The sequence below is a fragment of the Aptenodytes patagonicus genome, chromosome 10 (assembly GCF_965638725.1).
Source record: "Aptenodytes patagonicus chromosome 10, bAptPat1.pri.cur, whole genome shotgun sequence".
NCBI classification, from domain to species: Eukaryota; Metazoa; Chordata; class Aves; order Sphenisciformes; family Spheniscidae; genus Aptenodytes; species Aptenodytes patagonicus.
In genome coordinates, this window is record NC_134958.1 from 18,495,482 (window position 1) to 18,510,043 (window position 14,562).

Here is a 14,562-nt window from a genome sequence, read left to right on the forward strand (position 1 = left end):
ATTTAAGTGGCAGATGCAGCACTCGAGGTCAGGTCACAAAGAGCAAATGAAGTAAGAGTTTCAGGTTCTCCAGCAGAATTGTAGAGGTTCATGATGTCTTTGTTTCCACAAGGGGACTGATAAACAACTGTCCCAGCCAGTGATTTCTCAAGAATTTGCAATCATGGCCAAAACAGTAGGTACCTACCTCCCTTGGACTTGACTATGTGGATGCAATTCATTTGTGGAATGAAAAACTACTGAGTTTTTTTGAGCTTCTTTTGACGTTTGATGATTTATAATACACCAATTCAAAGAAATCGTAACTCATTTAATTTAAAGAAAAACAGTAGTAAAGACCAGCAAAGGTTGAGAGATACGGATGCCAACTTTTTCAGTAAAGGAGCAGTTTAAAAAAATATAGTGGAAATAGTACCTTCAGCCATAATCAGCTTATTAGGAAAAGTAAGTAAACTTGAAAGAACATGTATTAGTGAACAGGAAGAAGGTCAACAGGGTATCTGAAAAGTTGGTTAGTAAATATGCAAAACAAAAATAATCTTAAAATGGAGACCCAGTGAAATTTCACAAAATGTAATAGCTACTCTACATAATCTCACATACAGAAGTATGCTTTCAGTTCTTGGGAGCACACAAATAAGGTAAAACCCTCAGAAAGTGGTGAACAATATCTCAAAGAGATATGATATGAAATGAAACAGATGAAAGACTCTGGAAGTAATCATCCAAAAATGAAAGTGAAGCTGGAAAATAACATTTCTAAGAAACAAATGGTTTAGCAAATGTGTACAATCCACTAACATATAATTGGCAGAGCTGATGATACATAGTTGAAATTTATGAATATTAATTTACAATTAATTTAAAATAGTTGTAAGCATCTTTATAAATATAGAAGACCAGTATTAGAGTTTTATACCAGATGGCCATGAAAATGTTTTAAGTTGCTTTTGTTTTCATAAATGTAACAGCACAAGGCAAGAGCATGCTCTTGGCCTTTATTGGAAGTAAAAAGATTTCAGATCACTGATTTCTATTCTTTTTAACTGGAATCAAGGGGGAAAACTGAAAGTATGATAAAATTTTTCACATACTTTTTATCCTTTTTTTAATTCATTCATACATCCACATTAAATTGCCCCATAAATTATTCCTGTGCTGCACTAGAAACATCAAGAGAAAATGTTGGCTATTAAAATCAATATTGAACACAATTATTTTCAAAGAATGCAACTACTAGCACTTAAGGAGAATTATTTTCACTGATATATATCAGTGTATGAGGACAATATCTATGAATGAGATTAAAGGCCGAGTATATATTTTCAGCAATCAAGAGCTAAACAATTAATCACTGAAAAATAAAATGGAGGGAAAAGAAAATGGGTATCAAAAGCAGAAAGACCTGAAACAGTGGCACTGGTGACCTGTACAATCAAACAGCATCAGAAGCGGATCACCCAGGTAGTGAAGACTGAGTAGAACAGAGGACCTCATTCCGATGTAGAGTTTTGCTACAACCTTAAACATACAAATGGACTCTTACAGAATATTCTGCTTTTCTGGACTTCCTATTTTCAAAAATTAAGCTAATCTAATGAAAACACAGAATGCTTCCATTTAATGGAAAAACTCTTTTACAATAATACAGAATGAACTGTGTCCTTCTATGTCCCAAACTGTGTCCTTTTTTTAAAGTATCTGATTGTTTTTCAACTATCTGGTTTCCTATAGCTAGTAAGTTCCTCATGAAAGACAAGATAATAATAGCAACAACCGTAAGTTTAAAAATAGGGTGTAATATATTTTGGAAGAATATACAAAGAAAAAAAGAGGAAAGAATTGGTTATAATCTTGTCCTGATGCACAAGATTCAATATGAGATTTGAATGCAATTTTTAAAAGTGTTTTTAAACTTAGGAAAAGATACAGAGGGTCACACTCTGCTCTTGGATACTGCTAGTTCGAAATGAAGCCTTCCTCTCAAGGAATCATGTGAAAGGTTGTTACGAGTAAGATTTACAGTGATGGGAATGCTCTTGTTTTCAGGCAGGTTGATTGAATAAATCTGTTGTGGTTTTTTTTGGCAGAGACAAACTTCTACAGTCTTCCTTCCTCCTGAATGAAAGTGCACAGAGACAAGATCTCAGGTCCGCAGGTCTGTAGCAGATGTTTTTGACACAGTGATCTGCTTCAAGCATACCTGATTCCTGAACCATCACACTGCGTAATGTCAGATCCAGTTTTCACATCCCCCGAGTCAAATGCTACTCGGAGAGCCAAGCAACTGTCACAGTCACTCTCTCCACTCTATAATTTGCTGACATATGTGGTGCTCATATATTCTCCCCAACCCACGATTTTATTTATTATCTGGTACAGTCAGCAAATAGCTTTTGGTGTCCTTTTATTTGCATAGGGACATACTCATCATTCTTTGGTTGACTTGTAATTATTAACATAAAAACATCAGGATTTATGATGTCTTGGAGATGCCATGAATTTGAGGACACTTATCCGTAGATGTGCAGGCTCTCAAAAGGTAATTCCTGCTGGGTGTTTACTTTAAAGTCTCTGCAAGATTAGAGACGAAGGTGTAAATAGCTACCAACCAAGTGTCCTCCCTGGAGTCCTAAACAACAAGAATGAACATTGCAAAGTCTTGTAATCATAACCAGGCTGAAAGGACTGTGCTTCCCATTTTAATAATTCAGCCATAATAGTAGGTAAGAATTTTGGCAGAGCTGGTAGAAAGCTGTTCTTTCAACTGAAAAGAATGATGGAAGTAGTCTGTGTGGTCCAGGACAGCATTCAGACAAAGAGAGCAAGGAGTGCTGAGTATAGGAAGAAAAAGCCCTTCAGTATAAAAAGTACAGAAAGGTACCAAGAACAACAAGCAACCAAAACCAAGCATGAAGTGTTCTATGCACAAGCAACTAACAGAGCGGACAAAGTACTGCAGCTTCTTATGGAAGACAGATTCTGACGTGGAGACAGATCATCTGGAGAATTCAGCCCAGAAATAGCTCACTCAGCTATTGCTCAGGCATGCAGGCACACTGTGGGCACAAGAAGGAATTTATACTAGTACAGAGAAGGGTAGATGCAGCCTCCTGAATTGAGAGAGATAAGATGCTGTTTGGGTTAGCTGTACATAATCCCCACGAAAGGATTTTTCTCATGATCTCAGCTACCTTGGGTTCTCATTGTAGAAGTGGGCATGCAGTTATTGGGATGTTCAAAAGCAAGGGGAAAAAAAAAAAAGCTGGGGGCAGAAGTGGTAGAGAAAAGTATTCACACTTAAAAGCTATAAGGTCATTCTAAGCTCTCATTAAACTGCGTTACTAAGCATCCATAGCACATTAGAGAGTGGAATAAACTCTGATTACTCATATGATTGTATATCTTTAATAGATGCATATGAGTAATAAGGTAAAGGATTTTGTGCTATCAAAACCTCTGCTTGAAAATCTGTCGTTTACAATATGCCAGTTATATAAATCTACATGACTATAAATCTAACATTCTTTGCTATGCTTAATTATTATTTAACACAAACGGTGTACGTTTACAAAATACATCCAGTCATAAATACCACCACTGTTATATTGAACAGTTGGGAAAAGGCCCTAATTTTGAAATATTTATATACAATTTAATGAAAAAAAATCACTGAATCAATCATAACACATAGCTCTACGATGTATCAGATTGTAATCTCAAGTTTCAAAAGTTTTCTTTAACAGCAGAAATGGGCTGTTTATAAATCTACCAAATTATCAGAATAAACTGTAATGGAAGGAAGGTTCTTTACAATACTCAAGAAAACCTCAAGAAACTCAAACAGTAAGACAGATGACTTACTAAAGTGTAGGTCTACATGCTGTTAAGTGCTAAGCCCCTTCTGCCTCCACATACCTTTCCTTGTACTTTCTCCACGTCTGTACATGTAAGTTCCCATAGCTGTATCACAGAAATAGCAAATAGCAAGTAACCTACAACTGGCCTTTCAGACTCAGTAAGTAGTATTTGAAAAGTAGGAATGAAACACAAATTGTGCATTGGACAAACACAAACTAAGCAATTTCTAGTGCAATTTTATCCACCAATGAATGGCTGATTAGACAGATATAAGGCTTTTCTAAATGCAGACACAGCAATGTCATGAAAATAAAATTAATTTCTTAGGCAGAACTAAGAAAAACAAACCCATTTTTAATTTTGATGCAGCTTTAAAAGTCTGCATTCACATCCATTTTCAGATGTGCATGACAAAGTTCTCATACCATTGAAATAATGCCTTTAAGATTTTAAGTCTGTGAAATCTGAATTCCTTAACAGTTAAGCAACTGCACAGAATTCTAGAATTGGTAACTTTGAAACATCAAACTGAGCATAGACTTGACCACAAGCTCCCTGTGCAATACTAAAGCAAACTTGGCCAAAGATACATTGCATATGCTGCTGTTTGTAATTGCAAAAAGGCAATCTTTGCACTAGAAAGATATATACCTAAATAGCCAAAACATTTCTGTATACATTCTTTTGAATGAAAGATAAAATACAGAGACAGAAAGTGAGACTTGGAGGTCAACATGTTTAGCTTATCAAAATCAGATAGAAAAGCAACTGGTTTATAGTATTATTTATTTTAGGATACTAATAGCTGGCAAAAAGAACCAGACACAAATAAATTAGAACTAATATATGTGTATATGTATGTTTGGGGTTTTTTTTCAAATCTCTTTATATCTTCATTTCAAATCAAGAATGGACACTTTCTGGAAGATATGCGTCAAGCACAATAAGCTGAATGTTTTAGTGAGACAAGTAGCTGTGCTCAATACAAAGTTCAACAGGAAAAAAATGCAGGGATTTTACCAGCAGGACAGGCAGAGTATAGAAACATCAATGGAGCCAATATTTAGGACAGCTTCTGGCAATTTAGAAAATCTATATGCAATGTATAGATTTTTTAGCTATTTGTACAACAGTCAGTGTGTATAACTCACCCATTTGTTGCTGGGGAGAAGACCACATATTGTGCACAATACTGTCCTGATGCATCCACAGGACAATCAAAGCAAAACAATTAATATGTTAAAATACTTGGATAAGGAAGCAGAAACTGGTATCCTTGATTGTCTACAGGATAGTACAATTCAAGAAATTTCCCCCAAAAGATGAACAAAGGAAACACTATTAGAAATGGCTCTGAAAAAGATGTGAACGCTCCATAGAAGCACGATATGAACATTCAGTCTGAGCAAGTTATAAAATTAGAATCCGTGAGCAGATCAGAGAGAAGGGCTATGGGACCCTAGAAGAACTGACCAAAACTTCTGATTACATGGAAATGAGGGTCTATACAAGCAAGCTTTTTTGGCTCAAAGTTCTCCATGACAGTCATTTTGGGGCTACAAACTACAACCAAATCTTGAAATTTCTCAAAAATATTTGTGCATACCTGTTTTCAAATTTTGAATTGAAAATATTATACAGACATCATCATCCCAAGTCCAGGTGCAATACATTTGCTACAGCCTTGTGCACCATGGTGTGGAGGGTTGCTCTTCTGAATATTGTTTATCTTTAAGAAGTTACTTCATGGGTTTCAGTGCTGCTCACAGTGCCCAGAGAGCATCTACACACTGACAACTATGAAAGACAGTCAAAATGGTGTAAGGGTGGCAGTCCCTTCTGTGTCTTTTTTTAGACAAATGAGAAACCACTGGATGAATTACTGTCCCCCAGCACAAGATATAGCCAGTGTTAGAAGCTGTTACACCAAATGCAGCCACAACTACATGTGCTGAAATGTTCCTGTGAGCACATCTTGTCCAGAACTAGCAACAACCCCTTTTACTTTGATAAATTCTTGTGTAGGAGGAAATAATTTGGGCTAGATGCATATGCCTATTAGCCTGTTCAGAATAACTAAATTGCTTATTGCTTATTTCTTTGTTAATATTTATGGTATGAACATATTCATCTATAGAAATGAGAAGTACAACACAGAAAAATACTATTCTATATTTATTTGGAAGCATTATCCTTTATAGTAAGGAAAAAGTATAGCAAGGAAAACAAGGTAAGTAACTCTTCTGAACCAGCTCTGATATGTAGGAACACTTTTTCAAATTTTGGCAACGCTCTATCAGCACACTGACAATCTGTCCTGATATTGCTGAGAAAAACCTTCTAATTTTCTTTTTCAAAAAGACCAACAGACCAAGACAGACTCTAGGCTTGAATGACAGGTTGATCAAATCAGTCAGACAAAACAGAGGTCTCTTAAATATAGCGAGCCAATGATGATACTCATAGCTAGGTATTCTAAGGTTTTATTACATGTAATGCAGATGACTTGGGAAATGCTGCAAAATTGTGTGCACCTCTGTGTTAATAATATATTATTCCTTATTACTGAAAAATCCAGAGTAAAAAAAGAACTTATAGCAAAATGTAAAACTTTCAGCATACATACGATAAAGTGAAATTGCTCTTGCAAAAAGAAGATATATATCCTGATATATACTTTTAACTCTGCTGTGGCTGTTCAGAGGTTACTTTGATTTAATACACAATTTCTTAAGGCATATTAAGATTAAAAAAACAAACAAAAAACTTTCAGGGAAAAATTTCAGTGTGCATGTATCGAACCCACAGAACCACCTTGTAATTTACATAGATACTACCTACTCATTTCTAACTTCCCATCTTCACAATTGTTGTTAGCTCACATCAGAAGAAATGAACAAAACCAACTATTACAAAATGCCTTCAAATATCAAAGGTGTCTTTCCACTTTTAAGCTTACAAACGTAAAGCAACTACAATAAAATAAATAAAAAGACCCAGTTATTTTTCTGATATGGCTTCTTAGATGTTTTTCAACCTAGCCATTTGACTCCCATACCATGAAGTTCAGGTATGCATATTAATCACTGGGCCCCAAAAATATCTCTGGTTTCTCTATCACTTTACAGTAAGTCCATTTCAGACTAAACTTAGCTGCTTTGCACAGTGAGCCAAAACATTTACGACTACTTTCAGGCAGCTGAAAATGACAAAATTCAGCTAAAGCCGCCTCCCCTCTCCCGCTGGCACATATAGTTTTAAGGCACGACTGTTAATAACCTAAAATATAGCAATCTAACGCTAAGAACTTCTTAAGGCTTTTGCTGAAAACACCTAACAGTATAATCTATGGTCAGCTTATTACAAGAGTTGACTTACTAGTCAAAATATTAAGAAATGTCTGTTTCCATAGACCAGAGTTCTCTTTTTATGACTGGTTCTTGCTTTAAGCAAGCAGTGAACATAGGAAATACTGGTGTCCTGAAAGCTTACCTTCCAGTAAGTCTCTTGCCAGACCTGGTTCTGCCCCTGTGGACCGAACAAAGTCTGACAGGACTGCATCCATATCAAGAGTCATGTGATCATTCAGGGATGCTGCCAGACATGCAGCAGCAGTAGGACTCGATGGTTGGCTAGAAGGCATCCATCTGCCAAGGAGAAAAAGAAACAGGATTTTAGAGTATACTCCAAAGTGATGTAAACCACATTTTTCCTCTCTTCCTCAAACAAGACTATTAACAATGCAAAAACATTCAAGTTACAGTATATTAAAATAAACAGCATTTGTCATCCATCTCTGCCTTCGCCTAGAAGCTGTTGATCGCTCACACTGGAAGGTTTTCTCTTTCTTAACTTTTCATATTTTTATTGATTTTTCTTATGTGCAGCTTGTAAATAATTCTGCAACTTGAAGACTCCAATCCAGCTAAACACAGGCACTGTTCATTCAAAGCACAATCATCGTATCATTGTCACTGCTCATACACTGAAGTTTAGCAAGTATTTAAATATTTGGCTAGCCTAGAGCTCTTTTGCCTTACTTACTAATACTGACATATACACAACAGAGCTTAGTATTTGTTCCTTTTATTTGCCTTGTCAATACCACTTCTGTAATTTATAGTTTCTCCACTGTACTGGGTCTGGCTGGGATGGACTTTATTTTCTTCATTCATCTTCTAGAATTGTGGCTAAACCAGTGTTGATAACACACCAATATTTTAGTCATTACTAAGCAGTGCTTACACAGCCTCAAGGCCTTCTCTGGTTCCTACACCGCCCCCCCAGTGAGTAGGCTGGAGGTGCACAAGAGGCTGGGAAGGGTGACAGCCAGGACAGCTGATCCCAACTGCCCAGAGGGATATTCCAGACCATGTAACATCATACTCAAGCAGTAAAACCGGAGTAGAGTCTTTCCAAAGTAGCCATTGCTCAGAGACTGGCTGGGCATCAGTCTGCTTGTGAGAGGTGGTGAGTGACTGTCTTCACATCACTTGCTTTTTCCCCCCCTCTTTCCTTCACTTTAATGAAACTGTCTTTATCTTGATCCACGAGGGTTTCTTCTTGCTTTTGCTGTTCCGATTCTCTCTCCCATCCCACTGCAGGGTGAGGAGAGTGAGTGAGCAGCTGGTGGTGCTTAGCTGCTGGCTGGGGTCAGCAGTCTCCAGGGCTTTGTACATCAAACTCCAGGATTTGTTAATGGCCACTTTCAGCTTTTGCTGTGTTGTTTATCACTTTGTCTTTCTTTGCCTGTGAGAGCTATAATAAAAACACTAGCCTTGAGTCTAATCTGATGTTTGGCCCATGTATTGCTGCCATCCCAATACTCTGGGAATCATCTCATGGAGTCAATTAACAATTAGACCTTTCTCCTCTTCTCCTCCAGGAGCAACTCTGTAGGGAAATTAAGAATGGCACCTCCTCCTTCTCCTCCAGGGTACATGTTTCCTGCCTTGTTGCAATGGCCCTTCGGTTTCTCAAACATCTCTGTGTAACTAGAATGCTCGCATTATGCAGAAAGATTACAGCTGTCAGCCAGGCAAGCTAATTATCACCTGGTTGCTCTGCCACTGGGATACTGAGGCCCATAGTCAGAAATTACAGGGCAAGGAAGCCCAGCAGCTGGGATCCCTAGCTAAGGATGGGGGAAGTGGCAAAGGGACTGGAAAAGGGGCAACAATCCACAGCCTCTGGAGGCAGTTCCTGTTGAACATGAAGGCAAGGTATCCCCTCAAGGAAGATGTGCAAGCTACTAAGGCAAGTGGACCACCATTGAGGAAGGTATCCAGTATCTGAGGGAATTAATGGTGGTGGAGGTGATTTACAGCAACCTAGACAACAACCAGTCCTCCAAAGATCTGGACAAAATCCAGTGCACGTGGTCCATGTGGCAGAAGCTTGTATGGAACACACCAACACCATATGCCAGCACCCTGGTGATAAAGGACTGGACAGATATCAAGGTACCAACTGTGGACAGACTGGCCTGCCATCTCTGGCAGTTCGAAGAGAATCTCTCTTCCTCCCTAAACCTGTGAGCTTGTGGCTACCTTGTCCAGCCTCTCAGAGGATCCTTCTGTTGTGGGGTGTGTGCTGAAGAACAGCAGGTGTTGACTGCTACCATGAAGGTGCATGGTCAACAATATCGCACCAACTGAGAATTCCTGGTTCACATACATGAGCTGATTGATTGATGAGAGAGACAAGGAGCGATCATCAAGACTCGCTCTCCCTGTAATAGTCCCATATGGTCAGCACGAAAGTCTGATGGTGGGTAGAGGCTAACAGTGGACTACCGTAGCCTGAACAGTCATGCCACCATTGTGCACTGCTGTACCGGCCATGCTAGAACTCCAATATGAACTGGAGTCAAAGGCAGTCATCAAGTGGTATGCTACAACTGACACTACCTATGTGTCTGTCTTGATCCCTTTGGCAGCAGACTGCAGGCCACAGTTTCCTTTCACGTGGAGGGCTGTCCAATACACTTGGAATTGACTGCCCCAGGGATGGAAGCACAGCACTACCATTTCCATGGATAGATACAGATTGCACAGGAAAAGGGTGAAGCCCCCAGACACCCACAGTACATTGACATCATCATCGTATGGGGCAATACAGTGAAAGAAGTGTTTGAGAAAGGGAAAAGAATAATCCAAATCCTTCTGAAAGCAGGTTTTGCCATAAAACAAAGCAAGGTCAAAGGACCTGCACAAGAGATCCAGTTTTGAGGAATAAAATGGCAAGCTGCACATCATATCCCAATGGATGTGATCAAAAATATAACAGCCATATTCCCACCAGTTAACAAATAAGAAACACAAGCTTTCCTAGGCATTGTGGTTTTCTGGAGAACGCGTATTCCGGGTTACAGTCAGATTGTGAGTCCTCTGTATCAAGTGACATGAAAGAAGAACTATTTCAACCGGGGTCCTGAGCACTGACGAGCCTTTGAACAGATCAAACAGGAGATAGGATGTGCTGTAGCCCTCGGGCCAGTTGAGCCTTTGGCCTCAACTGGAGCCTATGGTAGAAAGCACTCAGAGAGACTCAAGGTCAATCTCTAGGGTTTTGGAGCCAAGGGTACAGAGGATCCAGAGTATCGGGTATATCTCTGCCTTCCTCTATTGTAGTATTTCTATAGTTGAATTCTCAGTGGAGGAGCCACCTCCACAAATCATATCAGAAACACCTGCAACAAATATATAGTATAAATACTTGGACCAACAGAGGCCCAGCTGGGAGAGGCAGAAAGGAAGGGTCTGACAGGATTTCACCCGTTATTCTTCTGAGAGATGCAATTAGAGTACTAGTTAATACAATCAGGGTACACAAAGGTCTTTACTATTTTTATATCTAATTCCCCATGCCGCCCAAAAAACCCCCACCCAACCCATCCACCCATCCATCCATCCAGGGCTTTCTAAAGTAGTTATGTAATACCAGCTTAACCATAAGAGAAAGGCACCAACATTTTTTCGCACAAGTGGAGGATGTCAGGTTTCCTTCCTGGAAGGATTTGCCTGTCCCAAGGCAAAGTGACAGCAGCTTACTGTGAGAAAACCAGCATTACACCAATATGTCACTGCACTGGATGTTGGTGGCCAGGTTCTGGTAGCGGGGGCTGCAGGGGTGGCCTCTGTGAGGAGAGGTCGGGGCTGCTCTGTGCTGGACTCAGCCACTTCCAGCTGGTTCCAGCCAGCTCTACAACAACCCACAGCAGGGCACAGCTGAGCCCAGCAGCCAAGCTGGTGGCACCTCTCTAAAAACAGTCCTACTTCACAGGAAATTAGAAGGTTGATTTTAAAAGGAAGAGGAGAAAGAAGGAGCTGATATTACAGTAATTTACAAGTTTTGGGTTATTCATTATTTTATTTTGTTGTATAGTCATTTATTGATGACCAATACTGTAGCTACTGTACAGTTTTTACTGTGTTTTTAAACAGTCGGGGGGGGGGGGGGGCAATCTTGCCAGAGTACTCTCTTGGGGGCACAATCACCTAGGGACCCGTTAGGAAACAGATCATGTTTTGCCTCAACCGAAATGTGACACAATGTCCGGCATGGGACTTTTTCTTGCCAAATCCATGGCTAACAAAAATACATCTGCCCTACTGCATTTTCTACCTACTTTTTTGTTCCTGAAAAAGTGAAACCCATCCTTCTAGGCAATGTTCTCTACAAATATCAAATAAAAATTAAAGCAGGCACTTCAAGAGTAGTTGGTGCTAGACAAGCTATTAAGACAGCTGGCATTCAAAACACAGTTATGCTAAAGGTATCTCTGTACTTCTACCCTGCCCGTGCTGCTGCAGAAATAGTGCAAAGCAAAGAAAACAGGATGAAGGTAAGTGATACACAACGTAAGAAAAACCATATGTTCTACTTTCATGCTTGTTATTCATCATTAGTCAAAGTTTACCTTTGAACACGAATTAGATTTTTCCTGTTAATTCCTCCTCACGTGCTCAGTTGCAACTTTACCATGTGCCATGAGTAAGGACTAGCATGGAGATTTCCTACTGGTAGCAGACGATATTGGTTGGCTCTTGCTTGTACCACAGCTACAGAGAAATAAACTGTGAAAGAAATTGGAAACCGGTTGATTTCACTGTTCCCCAAATGAAACACAGTCCTTTCCTACTCCATGTGCAACTACCTGGTTATATTTAACCTTAAAAATGGAATGCCTTTGCTTTCTTAGAAATTGCCTCTTTCTGCAAGTGCATGTCCCAGGTAGAATACAAACATCATTTACCTGCTGCTCCAGGAGGGTGGGGTCCTTCTCAGCCTCATCCATGAGGACTGCCTGCAAAACCCAACTTACTCCAACAAATTGAAAGTGTGTGGGATATCGTTACACAATTACATGTTTTTCAGTATCGAAGCAGATTACGCTGATGCTAACCCTACCCACTTCACAGTCTTCCGGCCCCTACACTGTACCATCATATGTTTTATACCACTTCTACATTTATGCTTTTATACTAGTTATACAACTGTATCATTTTGTTGGGGTGCATTAGGATAGCAGGGGAGGTGATCCTTTTCCCTCTATTCAGCCCTGGTGAGACTCATCTGGAGCGTTATGTCCATTTCTGGATCTCCAACACAGGAAAGACATGGACATACTGGAGCAAGTCCAGTGAAGGACCACAAACTGCACATCTGTATCATCACTGGACAAGGGAAACGCTTCCAAAATGTAACATAATGAAGATGTAGTAACAGAAGGAAAGCTGGAAATACTGAGGCGGCTAGTTAAAAAGGAACGCAGACACTTCAGGAAGAGAACTACCTTAGTGGATTATGGCCAAATTTGGCATCTAAGCTTTGTAGCAACTGAATCTGTTTCAATGCAAATGCAGGACAAAAATGCTACTTTTATTTTTAAAAAATAAATACTCATACATAGATCCAATGTACTAAACAGCACTAACATCCATACAAAAAGATCACAAGAAACTGAATACAATTAATCTCTTTAGTGTCTAGGAGAAAGAATGAAATAAATCTCAACCAGCAGGATGGAAACATATAGATCAAGCTAAGAGAACATGCCGCATGAGGTGAACGATACAAAGCATTAGCGAATTTCAGGTAACAATCAAAAGCAGTATAATGACTGCTAATTTAAAATGCACCAGCTGTGCACTCAAGTATAGTCACTATGTGCGGGGGCTAGACTGCTCATAAATTTGGAAAACTGAAGTGCGTATCAGTCCGAAGAAGTCAACTCGTGAGTTGTCTCAGTATTGGCATTATTTCAGTATTTTCAACAGTGGTATTGAAAAGATACCCTTTTAAGAGCAGAAGACCAATCTCTTTCTGCATTTATGACATCACCCATCACCTCAGAATTGCCTCTTGATTACATGATCATCAGAACTCATACAGTAACCATGTCAACAGACACATTTCATTCTTAACTCCTCCCAGCAAAGGTTATGTAAGCTGCCTATGAAGATCTTTTCTACAAAAGAGGTTCTTTCTGGTAATGCAGAAAGTTCTCTGTCTATATACAGAAAACTGGTAATATATGTGCATTGACAGCTGATGCAAACACAGCTCACATGCCACAGAGCCAGAGATAAGGCTAGCCGTTGTTTTACTGAAAAACAATAATTTAAAATTAAATACTATCCAGGTTTCATTATATAAAGATAAATAGCTGTACAGGTAGAAAACACCTGCCTTGTGTTGGGTGCCAAGGAACCACATCCAATCCAGACCTTCCAAATCCATGACAGTGTGAGGAAAACATTTTCTAGTCGAACGCTCCCTCTATACCTGTGCACTATACTATATAATTCTCTAGGCTCTGGGTCCTGCACCTGTGCTTAGAACACCTGCACAAAAATATCCATGCTATTTAATTCTTCCTGTTACTCATCAGACCTAAATTAACAGCACAACATAGACTAATAGTGTTTATCCAGACAGATGTGTCTGAAAAGATGGAAGAATCAATGATGAAACATTGATGAACGTTAAAAATGAAAGAAAACAGAACAAACCGACCACTGATTACCTGAAGTAACACTGGTTCACTGTGTTGGATTACTTAAAAACGAAATAAGATCTACAGGACTATGCTGACTGGAGCTGGACTCCTGCACAGTTTCCATGCAAACTCCAAATTTCAACAGTGCTGAATCAAGCACATCCAATGCTGTAAGAGGTAACTAAAATATCTGCTACACATGCAACTGAGGAGCAACCTGCTGTGGAAACCCATTCCTCATATACTGGTAAGGCCTCACAAAGTCCCTGAAACATTATAAACTCCATGTGGTGCTACCAAACCCACAAATATTAACAGCTCTAGTAAAAAACCCAACCAAACAAAAAACCTCCCAAAAAACCCCAAAGAAACCTCCCCCCCCCTCGAAAAAACCCTCTCCAAAACTCAAATACTAAGTTTCCTACTATAGCAGTATTTTACTGTTAGTACTAACTACTCACCATGTACTAACTATTTTTCTTTTTTTCATGCAGCAAACATCACCTCTCTACCCCATTTTGTAGTCATAATTATTGCAGGTGGCAGGTGGTCTGGCTGTTACTTGTACTACCTCACCCTGAAGAAAAACCTTTACAAAAAGCCTGAACTATGCATGCTCTACACTCTGAAAGCAAGAAGCAGAGCTGGTAGGATCCTCCCTGTATACATTTGAACTAGCACTATTTTTTTCCCCAGAA

At 39.3% G+C, this 14,562-nt stretch overlaps 1 protein-coding gene across 11 annotated transcripts in view; it reads right to left on the reverse strand.

Moving 5' to 3' along the window:
• Positions 1-14,562, reverse strand: part of OTUD7A (OTU deubiquitinase 7A) — a 181,465-nt gene that overhangs the window by 61,688 nt on the left and 105,215 nt on the right. For 8 of the 11 annotated variants that reach the window (XM_076348353.1, XM_076348354.1, XM_076348359.1 and 5 more), the window contains 2 exons: positions 11,783-11,939; positions 7,354-7,508 (listed from right to left, as the gene is read on the reverse strand). In XM_076348353.1, the coding sequence (XP_076204468.1) occupies positions 7,354-7,504 (151 nt within the window). In that variant the 5' untranslated portion in view covers positions 7,505-7,508; positions 11,783-11,939. The remainder of the gene's footprint in view (positions 1-7,353; positions 7,509-11,782; positions 11,940-14,562) is intronic. The other 3 variants (XM_076348357.1, XM_076348355.1, XM_076348356.1) reach the window with 1 other exon arrangement.